This window comes from Copadichromis virginalis, linkage group LG6 (genome assembly GCF_057382275.1).
Source record: "Copadichromis virginalis isolate Kocher_CV1m ecotype Utaka linkage group LG6, C_Virginalis_male_GT1.1, whole genome shotgun sequence".
Lineage (NCBI taxonomy): Eukaryota > Metazoa > Chordata > Actinopteri > Cichliformes > Cichlidae > Copadichromis > Copadichromis virginalis.
This window is the reverse complement of record NC_140623.1, coordinates 41,716,256-41,737,446: the sequence shown is the minus strand read 5'-3', so window position 1 is coordinate 41,737,446 and position 21,191 is coordinate 41,716,256. Positions and strand designations below refer to the sequence as shown.

The 21,191-nt window shown below is 41.8% G+C and overlaps 1 protein-coding gene across 7 annotated transcripts in view; it reads right to left on the bottom strand.

Moving 5' to 3' along the window:
• The window catches only part of sorcs1 (sortilin-related VPS10 domain containing receptor 1), a 194,768-nt gene that overhangs the window by 28,767 nt on the left and 144,810 nt on the right, over window positions 1-21,191 (bottom strand). For 4 of the 7 annotated variants that reach the window (XM_085460487.1, XM_085460490.1, XM_085460493.1 and 1 more), the window contains exons 7-15: window positions 20,920-21,038; window positions 20,642-20,731; window positions 17,598-17,777; window positions 15,690-15,836; window positions 13,011-13,113; window positions 8,224-8,300; window positions 5,801-5,895; window positions 5,351-5,458; window positions 1,759-1,876 (exon numbers count right to left, since the gene is read on the bottom strand). In XM_085460487.1, the coding sequence (XP_085316613.1) occupies window positions 1,759-1,876; window positions 5,351-5,458; window positions 5,801-5,895; window positions 8,224-8,300; window positions 13,011-13,113; window positions 15,690-15,836; window positions 17,598-17,777; window positions 20,642-20,731; window positions 20,920-21,038 (1,037 nt within the window). The remainder of the gene's footprint in view (window positions 1-1,758; window positions 1,877-5,350; window positions 5,459-5,800; window positions 5,896-8,223; window positions 8,301-13,010; window positions 13,114-15,689; window positions 15,837-17,597; window positions 17,778-20,641; window positions 20,732-20,919; window positions 21,039-21,191) is intronic. The other 3 variants (XM_085460488.1, XM_085460489.1, XM_085460495.1) reach the window with 1 other exon arrangement.

The following is a 21,191-nucleotide window of genomic DNA, read 5'->3' as shown; positions in this document are numbered from 1 at the left end:
CATGTGTGCAAAGAACACCGTTCTTGTTCAGCGCATATTTACGGGCTCGTGGCGTGTGGCGTGCTCAGCTCAGCAACTGTTCCTCCGTTGCAAGCGTCACACTGTCGAATGTGCTGCTTGAGTTCTTTTTTAAGGTATTTTTTTGTGATATTGAGATGAACGACTGTGAAGGAGTTTCAGCTGCAAACGCTGCCAGAACCGAATCCATTTTTAGCCACGTGTCTATGTGTGGGAAGTGAATATAAAATCAGTCGAGTACAAAAAGATGTGAAGATATCAGCAGCCTGTTTCCACTGCATCCTTCATCCTACACTGCTGCTCTCTTTTTATTACCACAACATTCTGTCTTTGTGCATTAGGTGTCACTAGTGAGATGGCTAAAAACATTCTTGCCAGCATCCACAAATACAACTGCCAGCTCCTTCCCTAACTTAAACACAAAACCTCTGTTTTCAGGTGGTGTTTATTTTTTATACTCACACTACATTTGGGCAGTTTAGCCCTGTAATTGGCTTGGACTCTTGTCATCTTCCATGCTATATGTTTTGATCATTAGCCTGCTTTGAGCATATGGGTGTCTAAACCAATTACAGAAGTGGGCCATGAATAAAGGCAAGCTTTAAACGTCTGGCTCTGGACACTGCGGCGTGCAGCCCGGATCTCAGCTGACCCTTCTCACCCTGGACACAGTCTGTTTGACCTGCTCCCCTCAGGCAGGAGGCTCCGGTCCATTCGCACCAGAACCTCTCGCCACAAGAACAGTTTCTTCCCCTCTGCTGTTGGACACATGAACAATAACCACATGACTGTCCCCGCCACGAACACATGACGCTACGCTGTGTCACTGCATCATTTCATGTCTGGCACTGATCACCACCTGCACTCATGTATATATCTTTCTACGTAGCACTCTTAATTCTTATTCTCATGTATATATCTCATGTATATCTCATGCACATATCTTTCTTTCTACATAGCACTTTAATTCTTATTGTTTGCACTGAAGCACCGCAGCAAATTCCTAATGTTGTAAACCTCAACATCTGGCAATAAACCCATTCTGATTCTGATTCTGATTCTCTGCTTCAGGCCCGACCAGGCTGAGGAGCTTTCGGAGCAGGTTTAACGTATGCTGGGAGGTTCACTTAAAGCATGAGGGAGGAATCGTAAGGATTCTGCGCTGGGAGGTCTCCAGCTTCACAACACAGCAAAGCTGAAAGCGTACAGCGAGGGGCTCTGAATCAACCAAACTTAAGAACTTGTGTTTGGAGGAGATGGTCTCCACAGACTTCAGAATTCCTTCAATGAATTTACTTCTCATTAGGAAATAATAGTTCATTAAGTAACAAGTTTAATTCCTTTAAGTCCTGCCTTTTACTTACTACCATTTTATTCCATGATTCCTAATCCTAATTTGAAAGCTCTAACCCTAACATTTCAGAATATTGGAATTTTGGCTTTTCAAGACATGCAGTCAAAGGGGAAACTGTCTATAATTCAAAGTTATTTAGTTTTTCTGCTAAACATTGCACTTGGGGTTCGTATAGCTAGGGTACTTAGACCTGGTTTCATAATGATGTGTTTTACTGAAGCAGCTCATTAGTATACTTTTTAAATTAAAAATCATTTTAATAGTCTGCCTCTTTGAAATGTTATTTAATTAAAAATAGTTTTGAAATATAATTAAAGGCTCTAAAACATTTTGTACAGGGTGTAAAAAGAATCAAAACTCTATCCTGATCTGATTAAATGCTGTACCTGGTTGTGCAGGTGCCATGTCTGATAATCTGCCTCTATACACCTCCTGTTGAAAATGGACCTGAAGTCTATTTTCACCAGTTGCCACTCCGATCGATGACTGACATGTCCAAATATCCTGAAAAAAGAAAGCAGACACACACGCTGCACTCGTTAAATACAAAACACGATTTGGATAATGATCGAACTAAAACGATGTTAAAGGAAAAGTCTGGTGAGCAAATCCCACACGAAGATCAAAGCCGGGAGTGAATTCATCCTGCTAATAAGCACTGTCTGATGAATCTTATCATCTAGGCCACAGAGCTGATGTTTTTTTGACCACACATGATTAAAAACACATCTGTGAGGCTCATTGTTGCGCTGAATGTCGTGAGCCATCGTTATCGTGAAAGGAAGCACGGAGGTCTATTAACGCTGATCCTGCGCGTTCAGCTTTCGGATGCCCCAAATACACTTCAGAGCATCAAACTGAAAATGCAACCAGAAATAAACAACTTCATTAGCTAGCATTTGATACTACCAGCAGTGGACAGCTGTTTTAGGAAATTACAGAGAGCCTTTAAAAGTGAAATACTAAACAGCTGATAAAGACTGTGAGTGAAAGAGACAAATGCTTCAACAGATGATCCGTGCAAGAAAACTGCTGCAAGCATGGATATATAAGATTTACAGGTTTGTGTCAGGGCACTGGCTCTTTTGAGATTATAGTGTGTTTGTGACTCTCACATTATAAAGAGGGTTTAAGTTCAATGTTTACAGTTTAGCCTTCAGTTTAGTTCTTTCTATGTTTTGAGTTTTTCTTGTCTTTGAAGTCTATAGTTGTCTATTAGGTTCTCTTTGTGTCCTTGTGTCCCTCTCTCTTGGGATCTCTGGGTCTTAGCCTTGTTGTTATGTCTCTTCTCCCTTTTCTGCTCTCATGTTCCCCACCCTGCCATGTCTCCCTCGTCCCTCCCTCTCTCCTCTCTGTGTCTCTCTCTCTCTAATTCCCCAAGTCCTCGTCATGTCTTTGTGTTTGGTCTCCCGTTTCTATTTCTAAGTCTGTTTCTCTCCCCGGGCCCAGTGTTGAGCTGTGCATCTTAGTCTGTTTCCTGTTTTATTTTGACAGTCTTGCATTCTGTGTTCAGTTTTCCTTCCTCCTGTGTCATTATGTCTATTCGTCCCAGCTGTGTTCCCCAGCGTTTCCACTTCCCTCGTCACCCTCGTGTGTTTATAATATGTGGTCATTGCCGGGTTGTCTGTTCTTATCATGTTCCAGGTCTCCATGTCTAGGTTCCTCGTGTCACCATCCACGTTCCCTGTGTCCAAGTTTAGTGTTTAGGTTAGCTCTCCCAGTTCAGTTTATCTCAACTCTGACTTTGCCTTTTGCCTTTTGTTTTGTCTGTTTTGCCATTAGTCCGAATAAATCTGCACTTTTGTTAAGATCAGTCCCGCCTGCGTTGTGTGCATTTGGCTCCTCACTTAAAACACACAAGATCTGCCGCCTGTGATCCATCATTGGAAGAACCAACAGGTAACAGAAAGGCACTTTTTATCCTCCATTGTATTTTTAATTTACCAATCTAGCAGTCTGCCTCTTTGAAACCTTATTCATCCATCCAATGATCCACTTTGTTAACCACTTATCCAAGTAAGCATCATCGGGATGCTGGAGCCTATCCCCGCAGGTGTAGGGCGAAACGTAGGGTACACCCTGGGCTGGCTCCTCATCCATCACAGATGAGAGCATATCTTTGGACTGTGGAAGGAAAGCAGAGCACCAGAAAGAGAGGCTACAGGAGGTTTGAGCCAGAATTCAGCTCGGTATCTTGTAAAGCACAACTGCTTATTATTTACTTGATCACTTGATAGCATGACTGAAGTCACTCTTGAAATCCATCCAGTCACCAGTGATTTGTCTAGGCTTAGGGCTTAGGCTTTCGCAACATGCTAAAAAGATTTCAGGGACTAAATGCTGGATTTCAAGTGAACTCTCATTCATTTTGTAGGTACAGTTTTACTGTTAAAAGTGTTTCGATGTAAGTAGTGCAAAGAGGTGAAAAATCTATGTAAAGGAGAGCACATTAACCAAACCCAAACCCGGCCTACACTCACAACCCTAACCCTAGACATACTGCCAGAGACATGGAAGTTAAAACAAAAAGAGTCGCTGTTGCATGGCTCTGTCTTGCAGCAAGTGACCACCAGTTGCTGGATTCTAGTAGGGAGCTGGGAAATTGGAAAACACATTAGACTCGAGAAGGCATCCAACTTTTCATTCAAAGCACACGTGACAGAAATAGTTGTGCAGCGACTACAGAGAGCCAACAGAAAGTTCAACCTCAGCTTACTTTGTCACCTCCACACAGCTTCCCTATCCAATAAAGGGTTTGTTGGTTTTATTTTATGGTGTCAGCACAGACTGAAATGAAACATGGAAAATAAGACATATTGTGCAATAAATTGTTCTGCTGGAAGGCTTTAGTCTTTACATGCAATTCGTTAACAGTGACTAACACTTGAAATGTTCCCAATCTAAAAACGAAATCCACAGTATATAATTTCCAGCGTTATGCTGTTACTAAAAACCTTTTCTTTTAAAGTTTAACTTAATCAGAACGAAAAGCCATATTTTTTTTATGTACTGGTCAGGAACAAAACACAATCCAAGGTTATGAGACTAAGTGGATAAATATTCCATCTCTAGCTAAATTGAGTGGCTGCGTGTCTTTGCACTGACCCCTCCTCACCATTCATACCACAGCATATTTATCACAATCAATCTGTCAATTAGCTTCTGAGGCACCCAGCCATGACAGGCACTTACTGTAAAAATGAGTACAAATTGATAAGAAAATAGTGCATGATGGTCTTATGAAAACGAATGGTGTGTCTGCCAGCTCAGAGGCTCTGCATTCGAGAACTTATTCTACCAGCATCGCCTTTAGCTCCCCACCCTCGAGTCCCACCAAAAGAAGAGCTGCATTTTCCTTTTTCTCTCTCCAGCTGTGCCCTATCACTCTCCTGTAAGGCCGACTCCACAGCCAGCTGTCAGTCTGTCATTTATGGCAGGTATCATGAAACATTGATGTAATGGCTGTGGTAACACGTCCCAAAGTCCTAAATCTCTGCTCCAATAAGGGAGCAGTGCTGCGTCATAGCATATGCACGCACTTCTGCTCTGGGCTGTTCTAATAATAAATTTGAAAGAACACAGAAGGAATCTTCATAAATCTGATTTCTGAGGGCACGCTAAATCATCCCCATGCCTCTCTCCACTTTCTAATGCAGTTAAAACTTTATAAAGAAATAAAGTTTCTCGTCTGTTTTCTCAGGCATTTTTTGATCACTCTTCTTCATGCTCTTCAAATGGGCAGTCAGGTTGTCGCTGAAGCATTGATCTCCTGTGATCATAATCAGCAGACAGCCAGTTTTGATGTTGGCTAGACCTTGACAGAAACCTTTTTATTCATGAAAAGGAAAACGCACAGTCAGGAATCCTGAATAGAGCAGAGCTATAGATGGAAGCGGCACAGGCTCGGGTCACGACGCGAGAGAGCGCGCATTTAAAGACACCAGCAATTTGCTGTTCCTCTGTTTTTTTTCTACTCACGTCATGATGAGAGTCTCCTCTCCGGGCTCTCCGAGCACCCCGTCCACAAACAAGGACGTGTTGGTGAAGCTGTATTTGTTCCACTGCCGTCCTTCGTCGAAGCTCAACCTGGGAACACAAACAGCTGCTTCACAAGGGGCCGCTGCTAATCCCTCAACTGTGTGCGCACACTAATGACCCTGAGAGTTGTCTAACGACTTTATTTTATATTCCGCGCAGGGCTGAAGGTTCTCCGCTCGGAGAACGCTGATCAGTGAGAGCAAAAGTCATTACAGTCTCAAACCCAGAAAGCCGAATGACAATCATCCAAGGTTTTCTAAACAGAGTCGTACCCTCCCTTCGTTCCAAGACAAACTCGTTTGCCTTTACTTGACTAACTTAGGACTTGCAGTTTCCTCAGAGAAAATTAGTCATGCTGTGACAAATGGCGTCTCTGTCATAATGACTCACCACAGGTGTCGGATGGGAAGCGGAGTGTGTCTTATTGCCACCAAAGCCCCTCCTTGGTCAAGATACAGCACTGCATACTCCTCATCAAAAATCTGCTGGGACAAAAACGCTTGATGTACTCTTACTTGTATACACATTTGCACACACCCACCCTGTCATTTTTCACAACAGACACACTCATACATGCAAATCATGGCCCTGCTTTGCTACATTACCTTCCAAATAATTATTTTTCATTGCTGTGTTTAATTAGAAACAAGCCTCATAAACTGAAGTGAATCTAGTGATGTAGAGGCCATCTAATGTGCGGTTTATGCAGCCAATGAATTCAGCCGGTCTTTAGAAGTAATATGATTGGTGACCTTAAAAAAATCTGGCTGTTGTCTGAGGACTTATATTCTAAACTTGAGGATAGGCAACGAGCGAGGAGGAGGATGTTTTCAGCGAGAGGACAGGAGGTCAGTCGGTTCATTGTGCTCCATATGGCGAGCGGCTGTTTGTTCAAGATTTAACGGGGCACATCGTTGGAAAAATTAATTATCAGACATGAGGCTGTAATATTAATAAATATAACATATTTGCTGCACTGCATGATTGTGTAATTGCAGGAAGTTGATCTTCGCCAACAGCAGTGACTTGGCAAACTTTGTGACTCTTAAATTAAAATTTGTTTGTGCTTGGAAACAAGAACAACTGATCTGATTAGAACGTTGTGGCGCCCGAATAGAAGCCGTGGGGATGAGTTTGTTTCTGAACAATGATGTTGATTTTTTAATTGGTCTTATTTATATGTGGATGAAAATTTAAGGGGTTTCCTGGCTCTTACCTTTTCTGATGAGGTATTTGATTATTTGTTTGATAAACTTTTAAAGTCAATTTCAAGATTTTGACATTTTTAAAGGACTTTTTACTGTTTTGTTTCGTTTCTTCATAATCTGCATCATTGTCTTGATGTTCTTGGGTTCAGTATGGGTATAAAATATGAGCTCAGGAGTCAATTCATGCTTAGGGTTGGATTAATGTTCAGCCTTGGTGGATGAATGCATTCGTTTCAGATTTTTTATTTTACTAATGATGCTTATAGAGTTACTCTAACTTTGCACTCTCCACCACCAATGTTAACTTTTCCATAAAACAAATCCCAAATTATTTTTGTAACAGTCATTTTGCTAATTGCATCCTGGATCTCCATCTGAGGGGTAATGTCTGACCTAATCACCTCATACTCATCACTGCACATTGGTTTGTTTACATGTGTGAGGCTTTTTTTTTTTAAATGAAACTCAGAAGCTAAATGGGATGGTGGATAACCACATGGATGATTATGATCAGGGCTGCAGGTCATTTCAGACTGACAGCCAGCCATGTTTACTGGAACTGGAGTCCACAGACAAGCGAAATCAAACAGAGGAAGACAGGCGGATGTTCTAATGCGATACACAACGTTCAATGCTCAGGTCCCAACTGCTCACTTTGCCTTGACGTTTTTTGAAGCCAAGCTTAAAATCCATGTTAGTGAATGAAAGTCAGCTCTGGAAATACTTTCATATACACTGTGAGCTGCTTTCCTACACATTGTTTTCACCTTCCCAGAAATCACCCAAGAGAAAAATACAAAGACCAAACAGTCAGTTCTCCAGTGGGTTGGTGAACCACACACACACACAGTGTATGGTAAGTGGATCAGCCTGCAACTGTCCTCTATATTTCTGTATTTATCCACCGACATGCAACCACCTCTGGGGGGGAAATAAAGCCAATGCAGAAGTACCCAACACTCAAGTCACTGAGCTGGGCCTCTCCACTGTGTTTGTGTTCTTGACAAATAACATGGCGCAGTGCATCCAAGAAGTGAACATTGGAATATTCTTTTTGTTGTTACCTGACACTAATTATCAGATATTTGTGTCTCTGAGATTCCAAAACTAGTGAAGGACACGTTGGCTCGACTTTCATACATCTTTTATATAAAAGTATATGCTAACAGAAAAACATTTAAAATAATTTTAATGAATTTATGAATATTTTTATGAACTCCTTTACTCCTTTTTTCAGAGGGATGGTTATCCTCTAGTCTGCAATGATGGAATAACAAGATTAAAAACTTGAATATTCCATACAACCAAACTATCTCTAAACTTTATATAAAGTGGTGTTAAACTAAAACACGGAGCTAAAGCGTGAGAGGACTCGTTCTGTTTAACAGTCTGGTCACTTGTGATCAGCTGGAAAAGAAAGTAATGTTCTCAGTCAGTAGGAGACTGCAGAAGTTGACAGCGTGGTTCGTACCAACTGTTAAATGTCAGTCAGCTGTTGCCATGTGAAGACTTAGAGCTTAGATACTTTTTCCTCAAATGTGACACATATGCAGAATTAGTTTACCAGCGAGACATCACAACGGTCCAAAAACAAAGTTGCCTCACCTGTCTCCACGTGTTTCCTGCGTCCGAGGTGATGAACACACTGACATTGCTCGTGGTCAGTTCTGCCCCAATGGAGCCTGGACGTGAGGCCAGTTCACAGAAAGGATAGAAAACAAACTTGATCAAGTGCTTTGAGGTGGAGAGACAGTTTGATGCACAAAAAGGAAATTAATTTCTGACAAAATACAACACGACTTTTACACATTGTGTTCAGACAAGAGGTGGTTCTACAGCAGGAGGCACCAGCTTGCAGCTGCAGACAGTTGCTGTAATTACAGTCCTCTGAAAGATCTATTGTGCAGTGCAACATTTGCCCATACCCCTAAATTAACCAATAAATCCAGATTACTGTATCCCTCATTCAGCAGTTCTGACCACATTAAGACAAGCTTCCCTAATTCTGTGCAGACGGCTGTAATTGCTTTAATTTAGCCCGTAATTGGTGCCAGGTGGCGGTTTTTCCAGTTGTCCCCTACTCTGAATGCCTCTTGAAAAACAATAGGCTTCACACTCATCATAACATACAAGCTACACGAGTGCTGAATATTTAGATTTCTGCTGAGCTCCAGTTGATGTTGTCACCATGCTGGTGTGATGTACAGGTGTGCTGTGGATACAGTGCATCTGTATCATGCACTAACAGTGTAATACACTTATAATTCACAGAACTATAATTGTATACGTGCTAATGTTTAGCATCTCCTCTAGCCTCATTTCGTCTTGTGCTTCATGATTCTTTCTTCTTTGAGTGATTGATAATGATTTCCTCGAGTCTTCCACCTTGACAGTGGTTCAGGGTTGGGTTTAATTAAAAACATAAGATTAGGGAGAACTCAGCAGATGTCTGAAAGACGTCGTTGGTAACCAATTAATATTCTAAAATACACGTTTGCTTTCATCACTGTTCTGCTTCCTGTCTTTGAAAGTTATAAAGTCTCCAGTTTGGGGTCCCATATGGCACTACGGGCGGTCGAAATAACAGATTTACTTTCATTTTGACTTCAAAAGACAAGCAACAAATGCTGCAATGAACAATTTAGAGTTGAGATGAAATCTTGGGATGCTATTATTATAAAGGTCTCATTTTTTCTACCTAACAGTTCTGTTTTAATGTGTCACAAACTGCACTGTCACCCAGACATAGAAAATAAAGATCTACTAGATCTCCTAGCCCTCACATTGCACAACTTATGAGCATAGAGTCTTGCGAAAGTACTGTAGACTACTGCCTACAAATTCCACAGGACTCCAAACAACAGTGACCATGTGGATTATAGTCCAGTTTCCTGCTACTGACCAATAAATGAACTTGTAATAGCAATCTCAGCTAAATAAAGGCCGATTAAATGTTGATCCCTTATCCTACAGTGAGCTCAGTGTTCGGTCTCACTACTATAAAGGCTATTTTGCTATAATACTGTCTAAGTGTATATACATACACTTAGAGAGTATATTTATGAGACTGGATATTTAAGCAGAAATATCCAGTCTCATCCCAGCTTTCAGCTCAGAGACATTCCCAAGCATGTCAAAATCTCATCAGCATGTCCTGGTTCTGCCCTTGGAGTTTCCTACCAGACAGAAAATCTGACCTAAACCTATGGTAGTGGCTTTCCCCTGCTCCCCTCCCATATGAGCTCTTCACCCTCTTTATGGTTGAGTCTGGGCCCCCTACAGAGGAAGCTGTCCTGTTGATACTATCCTCAATCAGTCATGACCCACAGCTTGTGGTCAAACACGAGGATAGGAGCTGACCAATAAATCGACAGCTTTGCCTTTATGCTTTTAACCACAGAGACTGGACCAGTGATTGATCGCATCAGTACTAATCCATCTGTCAACCTCCCGCTCCTCTCTTCCCCCACGGATGAACAAGACCACAAAACTATTGGAATGTTTAAAAGCCCATCCCATGTCACATTGTGAATGGGCTAATGTTCATAACATAACATTAATTAATCACAAGTGTATGAATAGACTCAGTATCAATAGATCATTTTAGCTTTTAATGTGTCTTTCAGCTCATGGACTTGATGACCCTACCTTAAAGCTAACCTTTCCTCATAACTCTGTAAAATGGGATTTTTACACAATGCCGCGATGTCTCCCATGTCATCTGCCACCTTTTTTACTAAGGCAGAAAAAAGTAAAACTGAGATAATCATTCAGAACCCAGGACTTTGAATAAGTTTTACTGTTTTAGGACTATTTCCCAATATTTTTAATCCCCAAATAACTTCCAAATGATGGTCTGGGACAGAAAAGAAGAAATAAGTAATCATTCTCATTCATTTTCACCATTCTGTAGCTGAAATAATGACATAGACTGAAATAAATAAGTTAATTGTTTTACTCCCAAATCAGTGAAACCGACTTATCCCACAGTGGTTCATAAAGGTCATGGCATTCATGCTGGTAGGGTAAACTTGGCCTTCTCCAGACACCCAAGGCCGGTGCCTGCATGTTATTGACAGAGCCGGTCCACACGGGAGTAAATATCACAGATGTGAATCCACCTGGGGGCTGCTGATGTCACATTACCTTATTTTTGTCTTCACGGTGAATCAATTAGAGTCCTTGCCTATTTTTCACGTGTTCTCAGGAACAATGCTGCTCTGAGGGGTTTTTCTGTTGTCAAGTTACAGTGGGGCAAAAAAGTATTTAGTCAGCCACCGATTGTGCAAGTTCCCCCACTTAAAATGATGACAGAGGTCAGTAATTTGCACCAGAGGTACACTTCAACTGTGAGAGACAGAATGTGAAAAAAAATCCATGAATCCACATGGTAGGATTTGTAAAGAATTTATTTGTAAATTAGGGTGGAAAATAAGTATTTGGTCACCTCAAACATGGAAAATCTCTGGCTCTCACAGACCTGTAACGTCTTCTGTAAGACGCTTTTCTGTCCCCCACTCGTTACCTGTATGAATGGCACCTGTTTGAACTCATCTGTATAAAAGACACCTGTCCACAGCCTCAAACAGTCAGACTCCAAACTCCGCCATGGCCAAGACCAAAGAGCTTTCGAAGGACACCAGGAAAAGTATTGTAGACCTGCACCAGACTGGGAAGAGTGAATCTACAATAGGCAAGCAGCTTGGTGTGAAAAAATCAACTGTGGGAGCAACCATCAGAAAATGGAAGACATACAAGACCACTGACAATCTCCCTCGATCTGGGGCTCCACGCAAGATCTCATCCCGTGCGGTCAAAATGATCATGAGAACGGTGAGCAAAGATCCCAGAACCACACGGGGGGACCTGGTGAATGACCTGCAGAGAGCTGGGACCAAAGTAACAAAGGTCACCATCAGTAACACACTGCAACGGCAGGGAATCAAATCCCGCAGTGCCAGACGTGTCCCGCTGCTGAAGCCAGTGCATGTCCAGGCCCGTCTGAAGTTTGCCAGAGAGCACATGGATGATACAGCAGAGGATTGGGAGAATGTCATGTGGTCAGATGAAACCAAAGTAGAACTTTTTGGTATAAACTCAACTCGTCGTGTTTGGAGGAAGAAGAATACTGAGTTGCATCCCAAGAACACCATACCTACTGTGAAGCATGGGGGTGGAAACATCATGCTATGGGGCTGTTTTTCTGCCAAGGGGACAGGACGACTGATCCGTGTTAAGGACAGAATAAATGGGGCCATGTATCGTGAGATTTTGAGCCAAAACCTCCTTCCATCAGTGAGAACTTTGAAGATGAAACGAGGCTGGGTCTTCCAACATGACAATGATCCAAAACACACCGCCCGGGCAACAAAGGAGTGGCTCCGTAAGAAGCATTTGAAAGTCCTGGAGTGGCCTAGCCAGTCTCCAGACCTCAACCCCATAGAAAATCTGTGGCGGGAGTTGAAAGTCCGTGTTGCTCGGCGACAGCCCCAAAACATCACTGCTCTCGAGAAGATCTGCATGGAGGAATGGGCCAAAATAACAGCTACTGTGTGTGCAAACCTGGTAAAGACCTATAGTAAACGTTTGACCTCTGTTATTGCCAACAAAGGTTATGTTACAAAGTATTGAGTTGTATTTTTGTTATTGACCAAATACTTATTTTCCACCCTGATTTACGAATAAATTCTTTACACATCCTACCATGTGGATTCATGGATTTTTTTTTTCACATTCTGTCTCTCACAGTTGAAGTGTACCTCTGGTGCAAATTACTGACCTCTGTCATCATTTTAAGTGGGGGAACTTGCACAGTCGGTGGCTGACTAAATACTTTTTTGCCCCACTGTATCTGTTTGCGTTTTAAGGTGAGCTGATGCCAGCATGTCACATGCTTGCGGGAGTGATATACCAATGCTAAATGCAACAAACACTACAGTGCAACTGCAAAGAAGAACAAGTCATGGAAAATGGACAGAAATGATTAATAACTAAGAGAAACAGACAGATATCTTAAAGTTAACACAGAAGAAAGAAGAAAAACAGTAAAGGAGAAGCATTTTTAATCACTAATGTCTCTGCAGTTTGGAGGCTCTTTCATGTTACCTTTGCTGTATACTAAAATCTAAGCAAACCATAGAATACCTTACTTTATTAACTGAATAATGCACATATTGTTCGACTTTCCTTCTACAACCCTGGCAAATCAACAACAGTGAGCACTGGTTAGATGTTTTAACCTTTCAGTCAAGGGCTAAAAGTCCTTCTTTTATTAAATAATTTAACGACAGATAAAAACATGAGCTTTGTCTTAAAGAAAACTCTTCAGAAGTCCAAGAAGACACGGAGAATGTAGACGACGTGCCACTCGAAACATATTCCCTCTCACCCACCTGATGCGACAATGATCCCCGGCGCCGAGTCCCTGCTGGCTATGTTTCCAGATGTGTAGGGATTTGCAGACACGTGAAGATGGAGATGTAGTGAACAGTACGGCTACAGAGAGAAATCAAAAACTCAGTTATTAAAAAAAACCTCCAAAAGATGCTTCTGCGCAAAACTGCTATTGCCTCAATGTGGATCGGCAACCCTCCCAAGTCTTATGTTTTATCACAAACACCATTTCCCCATTGACTGGCCTCACCATTAATTTTGATTGGGTTAACCTTTACAGGCACAATTCTCATTACGACCCAGCAAAATGCCACTGGTGCAGGCCATGTTGCGACGGGCTGTTTAGAGGTTTATTAAAACTCTGACATTTCCTGACAAATGACTGTATAATATGGGTGGAAGGCGAGGCATGCCACTGAATCGCTAATTGGTTTATCAAAAAAGGTGATTATTTCTGTACATACAGTCATTTCAAGAGGACATATGTGAAGGTGTGCTACAGTGACACCAACTGTCAAACTCTTGTCATCTAGCGACATGTATTAGTAAAAGGTGATTAAAGTGAGCCGTGCTCATCCGAAACTTGTACTGATGAAGCGTCTAACCCTTGTTCTTTGACACTTGTATATTTTGTTGCTGCCACAGACACGATAACAGATGGCTGTAGCTCCTCCTCACCATGACGCACCTATGGCATCTAAACGAAGCATTTGTTAAACCTCACAATTAGCATTTCAACGGCTGCCACGTAGGTTCTTTTAGAGCCAGAAACCATCAGATCTGGTCCAAGGATTGAGTTATCTGCTAGTCTTAGCAGTCTGATTACCATGCTGCACTGACCAGCTGCACTGGAGGGGCACAGATAGCTGCTGGAAATGAGTGTAGACTAATAAAAAACTAGAATTTCACCAACAGAACTAAAGCACAATTTGGTGTGTACCACACAGTAGGTCATACTTTTCTCAGGTCACTTGATTTTAATAATCTTCTAAAAGCAATCAAAACCGCAAACATGGTGCAGTGGTGATCAGCTCCAGTTATCAGTAATGAGACCTGCCAGCATCATCCAGCCCTGGAGGTTGCCACTTGGTTGCTTCTTAATTAACACAATGTTGTTAAAATAACAATGTGAGCAAACTTGTGCACAGTCTTGTGCTTTTCGAATATCCCTCTCCTTAACTGATCACCCCCATTGTTGTCTGCAAGGCACATCTTTTGGCATTTCTTAGCACCTATCTGGTCTTTACGTCTGACGTCATTAACCGTTCCCTGGTCCAAACTCCGCTTTAGGTCCCAAAGTCAAACGAACACTGTGGCATCACTGAGAGTTACAAACTGTCTTCCATCTTTAATAAAATGATCAGCGCTGCTGCTCTACCAGGTGTAACAATAAAGTTTAACATCCAGGCATCCATGAAAACAGGATTTATGAAGTTTAACAATGTTTGAAGTTAGCTCGCTAGGTATGTAATCTTTAGATGGAAACATGTTCTGACTGAGGGATTTCTGATCAATTAAAACTTACAGCTCTGCTATCACTTCTGACATAAATGAAGACAGAAAACTAAACAGCAGTGACATTTATAGGGTTTCTGAAGTTGGGCTAGCTGGTATATAATGATGTGCTACGTGGTGGCTAACTACACAGCTTTGTTAGCATGACATAAACACATTAGCACAGTGAAGCTGGAGGATGAAAGCTAATTTTTCCACTCGATAAAAGTTAACGTGAGGGTTCCCGATGGTTAGGGACAAATGCAATCACATGGCAGGATGCTATAAAAGGGACCAAACTTCAGTGAGGAGAACGACTGAGATAATCCATCCACAATATGAGGTTAGTCATTAATATACTGCTGCAAGGTCTGGGCTGTAGTTATAGTTCGTAAGGGTTTAAAAACTGAGATTTTCTTTAGGTTCTTGTTCAGATTAGATAGAACAAGATACAAAGCATTAAAACATGTTAAAAACAAAGAGTAGTTTGGACCCGAAAGCAGGGTTCATATGTCATCATTTAAAAACCGAATACACAATCTGTACTCCATCCACTGACTGACTTCATCCTTGGCCTCTGTATAAATGTCTTGCTTTGCTATGATTCTTGCAGAAGTGGTTCTAGCGTCTAAGGTTGCTGGAGTATTGACATAACTCTACAAATGCTCAGGACTTTTGTGCTTTCTTTACCTAGGTTTTCTCTTTGAGTCACTGGTTTTGCAACATTTCATTTAACAGAGAAATACACAAAGAGGTAAGGTATTGAAAAGAAAAATGTGCTACAAGAAATAAGCGGTTTCCATTTTCAAGGGTAGGTTGTTTACTTGTAATTCTGAACTTTACTAGTGAGTGAAAACTCCACTAGAGTATGAGAAGCCTCCAACTTTCTAGAGGCTCTCAGGAAGGAAGGCAGATAAAATACAGAAAAGCCTTTCTGTCTGACAAGTCTTTCTCTCTGTGTTTCTTTAAATGGGAGGTCAGCTTATTGGACTGAATCAAAATGGCTGACCTTTCAGCTGAGCAGCCTCAGAGCACTCAGCTTTGACGGGCGCTGCTCTTTCTGAGCTCGGGCTCTCGTTGCTGCTGGGATCAGTCAACTCCTGTCAAGGCCTCTCTTTGATGGAAGCGCACACATATAAAAACATGTATGAACGCATCTCGCTGGCAGATGCAAAGAAACTCACCAGCACACAGTGAATGCTGTTGCCTCTCAGGTCTTTGCTCGGTGCCTGCAGTAACTTCCAGTCTCTGCCTCTGTTGTAGGTGATGTACGTCTTCACTTGATTGTCCGTCCTTTTGTTGGCGAGGAACATTCCTTTTATTCCCGCTACCTGGAGAATCAGAACGGTTCACGGCTTTATGTGAAATTTTACTTTATTTGACCAATAAATATGATTGCTTTCCTATTTTCAAGTCACTGTGCCGAAAACGATCGCAACGCATTGCAAAAGCAAATCAGACACTTCAAGGAAACGCAGCCTACTTCTGCATTCCCAACAAAAACCAAACACAGTCACAAACCCTGAGTGGGAAATGATCGACTGTCTGGAGACTTGTGAATAATCGATGTGTGTCTTAAATGAATCTGACTCCCTGTTGGAGACCTGCAGGACGACTCAGGGATACTGAATTGAGTCTGTGACAGTGGCATCAGGCAATGAAACTCCACTTTAGTAATTGACAGATACTTCAATCTCGCTTGGAGGAGAGATTTAGCACATCATGCGTTTCGGGTGGCGACCCCAATCAAGACAGTAGATTCGATTCTATTGCTCAGGCCACAGCAGACATGAGCGGCATCACCAAGGGCTTAATTATTAGATTCACAGATATAGTTCTATTCTACGTTAAACTTAAAAGCATCGTGAGTTCCACAGAGCCTCAACACCAGCTCATAGCACACCTTCTGTTTTTGGATTTGGTGTGTTGTGCAAAGTGATCTGCAGTTATTAATCAAAGGAAGAAATAATCTCAGGCTCCTAAAAATCTATATGGCTGGCACAATGCCCCTTTGCCTTTGTTGATGTCAGCACTTTGAAGCTGTTTCATATTCACACAACGTGCTCTGAAGATTGTAGGCCTACAGCAGCAGGGTTCCTTTGCAAAATGACAAAGTAAGTACATTTCATCACGTCTGCCTGCTAGCTCCAAAGTATTGATCAGCGTTCGTAATAAACCTGCAGGCCGCATGCTCATCGAGCAGGCCTGCTGTTTAAAAACAGAGAATTGTCTAAAATGAATACTGCAGGCTCCAAAACTAAAGCTGAGGTTTCTGCATTTGTGCGATGTTCCTGCTTCAGACACAGAGTTTATTTTCCTGTGGATACAGCATCAGTGGTCCTCCTCAGTGCTCTTCACATACAAGGTCTTAAATAATCAGGCCCCATCTTATCTTAATGACCTTGTAGTACCATATCACCCTATTAGAGCACTTTGCTCTCGCTCTGCAGGCCTACTTGTTGTTCGTAGAGTATTTAAAAGTAGAATGGGAGGCAGAGCCTTCAGTTTTCAGGCCCCTCTTCTGTGGAACCAGCTTCCAGTTTGGATTCAGGAGACAGACACTATCTCTACTTTCAAGATTAGGCTTCAAACTTTCCTTTTTGCTAAAGCATATAGTTAGGGCTGGACCAGGTGACCCTGAATCCTCCCTTAGTTATGCTGCAATAGACGTAGGCTGCCGGGGATTCCCATGATGCATTGAGTTTTTCTTCTTCACTCACCTTTCTCACTCACTATGTATTAACAGACCTCTCTGCATGAATCATATCTGTTATTAATCTCTTTCCCTCTTCCACAGCATGTCTTTATCCTGTCTTCCTTCTCTCACCCCAACCAATCACAGCAGATGGCCCCGCCCCTCCCTGAGCCTGGTTCTGTCAGAGGTTTCTTCCTGTTAAAAGGGAGTTTTTCCTTCCCACTGTCGCCAAAGTGATTGCTCATAGGGGGTCATGTGATTGTTGGGTTTTTCTCTGTATCTATTGTTGTATGATCTACTGTACAATATGAAGCGCCTTGAGGCGACTGCTGTTGTGATTTGGCGCTGTATAAATAAAATTGAATTGAATTGAATTGAAATTGAATGTTTTTTTTACCTCGTAGAGGTCGACCATGACGTTTCCCTCGGGGCCCATGCTGCTGACCACATTCTCCAGAGCCAGAGTGTAGTAGACCCCTGAAGTGTCTGACACATACAGGTTGTAGGTTTCATTCTGGTTCCACTCCCTCACAGCCGCGACGACACGGTTTTCATCCGTACTGATCACATGCAGATCCTGGTAGGAGTAAAATGATATCACAGACCCTTGTTACCCCAGCGTTTTTATCTTTACAACTTATGTTTGTGCTGTTCTGTATCATACAATAAAAAGTCTTGACAATAATAACAAATTGACATATACACCATGTGGACGAAACACATTACACCTCAGACATGGGAACCCATGCATGAAGCTGCTGGCACACTGTTTTTGTGCCGATATAAATACCAGACGAGGTTTGGATCGCTGCAGTCACTGAGCGTTTGCAACTTCGTTACAAGTAATGCATTCCTGTAATCTGATTACGTTTTTAAAGTAACGAGTAAAGTAAGGTATTACTTTGCAAAAAAAGCAATTAGGTTACTGTTGCTTTCCTGTAAGCATTACTAAACCGTGATTTTGCTTGTGCGAGTGTCTCATGACAGTGACTTAAGCGTTCATGGTAACAGACGTGTGCAGATCAACAATGGATAATACGGAGTACAGGAGAGAGTACGACCATGCAGGGTTTAAAGCGTGGAAGTACTGACTCCCTAAAAAGGGACAAAAACATTAGCATCAGCTGTTCACTCTGTGTGGGAAGAAAACTTCTTTCTACAGTGAAAAATGAAACTTCATATCTGAGCGAGCTGCCACGGGAATGTGACATTCACAGAGAAACCCCCGGATCCCCCCGCTGACATGACCACTGTTGGCAAACCTCCACCCGCCTCACCCCTGCTAAACAGGGGACAATAGATTTAAGAGCGACAGGACTCAGTGCTGCTGAATCTTTGATTTTATTTAATTTTTGCTGTGTTTTACTTGCATCTATTTGAAAGAGTGAGTGCAAACACAAATCATGATTTTATTTTATATGATGGATTATGCAGGAAATAGGTTTAAATAGCAAATAAATTTGTTCAAACCACAGACAGTTACATACATTTAAATTTTTGCTTGATGCAAGGTGCATAAAGTTAAAAGATTAAAACTAATAAAACAAGTTTTAAAAAGAGACTTTTTCATTTGATTACATTTTATATGATGGATGCAGAAAAAATAGAACTGGGCTGAAAGGTCTGTTGTTTTATTACGTATTCAGGCTGTGTGTCAAGTAACTAAGTACTTTTGAAAATAAGTAATCAGGATTATGTTTTTGGAGAAGTAATCAGTAATTTGTTACTAATGACCTTTTTCAAGTAACTTGACCAGCACTGCTCAGCACACAGAGTCTGCTCTATATCCTACAAGGTCTGGCACTTCATGGATGAGTTGCTGTAGTTCCTAAACAGCTGCACTTTGCAGCAATAGCACCTACAGCTGATGGCGGGAAATCTACAAGCGAAGAAATGTCACAAACCGACCTGCAGCAACAATTTCATCCCATTACAGTCTCACACTGAAATTCAGTGAGATCTTTAGAACGATGCATGAAGACTGCGTGGGTCAATGCTGGACTTTATACACCTGTAGCAATGGGAACGCACAGACCTGGATTCAAAGATTAAAAGGTAGAGCTCAGGACTTTTGCCCATGTAATGCAGCGGTCCCCGGTACCGGTCCACGAGTCGTTGAGTTCACGCTCGGCTGTGAAATTTATGGTTTTCAGGGTTTGTATCGTTAACTCGCCGTCTTATTTTGCAAGAAATATCTCCGAGTTACCATAGTGACCAGAAAGCATTAAGGAGCAGAGAGGAGGATGTTACTCTTAATGTTGTTGGCGCATTTTCAGGAGGATGCTGCTAATAAAGTTACACAATTACACAGTAATTTCGGGTTTATTATTATATTAAGAAAATACCAAAGGTTCTGTCTCGGTCGTATCATTTTATTTTGTTGTATTCATCCGCGACACCTTTATTTATGTGGTGTTATAAGCAATGTGTGAATTTGGTGAATTTGTTGGCGCAGTACCACATTGCCCTGTGTCAGTTCTACTATATAACTACAATGGGAAACAGCCATGATCTTATAGTGATGCATACAGACTTACAAATGGTTGTTTTAATAGCAAAGTACAATCTTTAATAGTAACATCATAATGATTAAAACTCCCTCTCTTTAAAAAGCAGTTTAAATGTTCGTTAATATCTTGACAGAGACAACAAACAGTTTGTATTCACCGTGTCAACAGTAAGCTTCTGTTCAGTGTGCTCCCGACTCCTCTGTGCATTTTGCATATTGATATTTTTGTTCATTGCTTTTATCCAATAAAAGTCAACATCCCCTCTTTATGCGTGCTCTTAATATCATCATCAGCTTGAAATTACACTTTAAAAGAACATCCATTTACTGTCATTTGTAATGGAAATTTGTAAAGGCTTTAATTTGTTTTTTTTAGGCAACATGATCTCTTCTATGCTAATAGAAATGTAATTTTTTAGTGTATACATATTGTTCTTACCCTCCTGCTGGGCTTAATCATATTTATTAATCAGAATCGCTTCACGTTTAGTATTCATGTATTTCCACTAAGAGGATACAGCAATCATTAAGACTACGTCGGGCTTATTGGGCAGAGTTATGCAGCTGAGGCCATGCTGTTTAGTTGTGTGCTTCATCTACCTCTGACTGTGCCAGCAACACCTTGCAGTGAGCTGGCAGCAACCTGGGCGCCCAGAGCTTGATTGAATAAAACATGTTTAATTGTCAACGGGGACGTGACAAGCGAGGCCACGCGCACATGGAGCAGCATGGAATAACAATTCTGGAAACACTGCGAGAGCTACTTTTGCCCTTGATTCGCCCATAAATAACAGAGAGGGCACCACACGGAGCCGGCACGATCTGGAGCGTTATTGAAAGTTTCGCCTTCATATTGAACAAAGTTTAAAGCCTATTTTTTTCCCCTTTAGAAATGAGAAAAAAGAAAGAAGCCAACGAGGTATATTTCTTACCTTGGGCAGCGTATACTTGGGCAGCTTCATAGGGGTGAAGACATCTCTTTTAGCTGACACGTAGTAGATTGGCCTCCCCCCAGTTGACACCTTAAGGTGAGCCAAAAAAGTTTGTAGACATTAATAAAGCAGATAAAGGATTTTCACATGTATAGCTCAACTAATAGCATCTCTCTGTAAGAATGACCTTGACAAATTCCCCAGAAAACCCAACATCTTTTCTCCTCCACACACTTTTCTGTAATATTTCTTACTGAGCAAACTGGACAATTACCTACCTGGACAAACACATACTCATCTTGCACCACCAGAGAATTGGGGTCAATGTAGCCGGGGAATGGTTTGCCCTTATTGGCGTCGGTGCAGTTCTGCAGCTTGCAGGTGACATACAGCGCCTCTGCTCCGACACACACACACACACACACACACACACACACACACACACACACACACACACACACACACACACACACACGTCAAGCCCTGGCATCAGCAATGGTATTAGCCAATGAAGAAAGGCAGCCTTCACCCAGAGCCAAGCAGCCTCTTT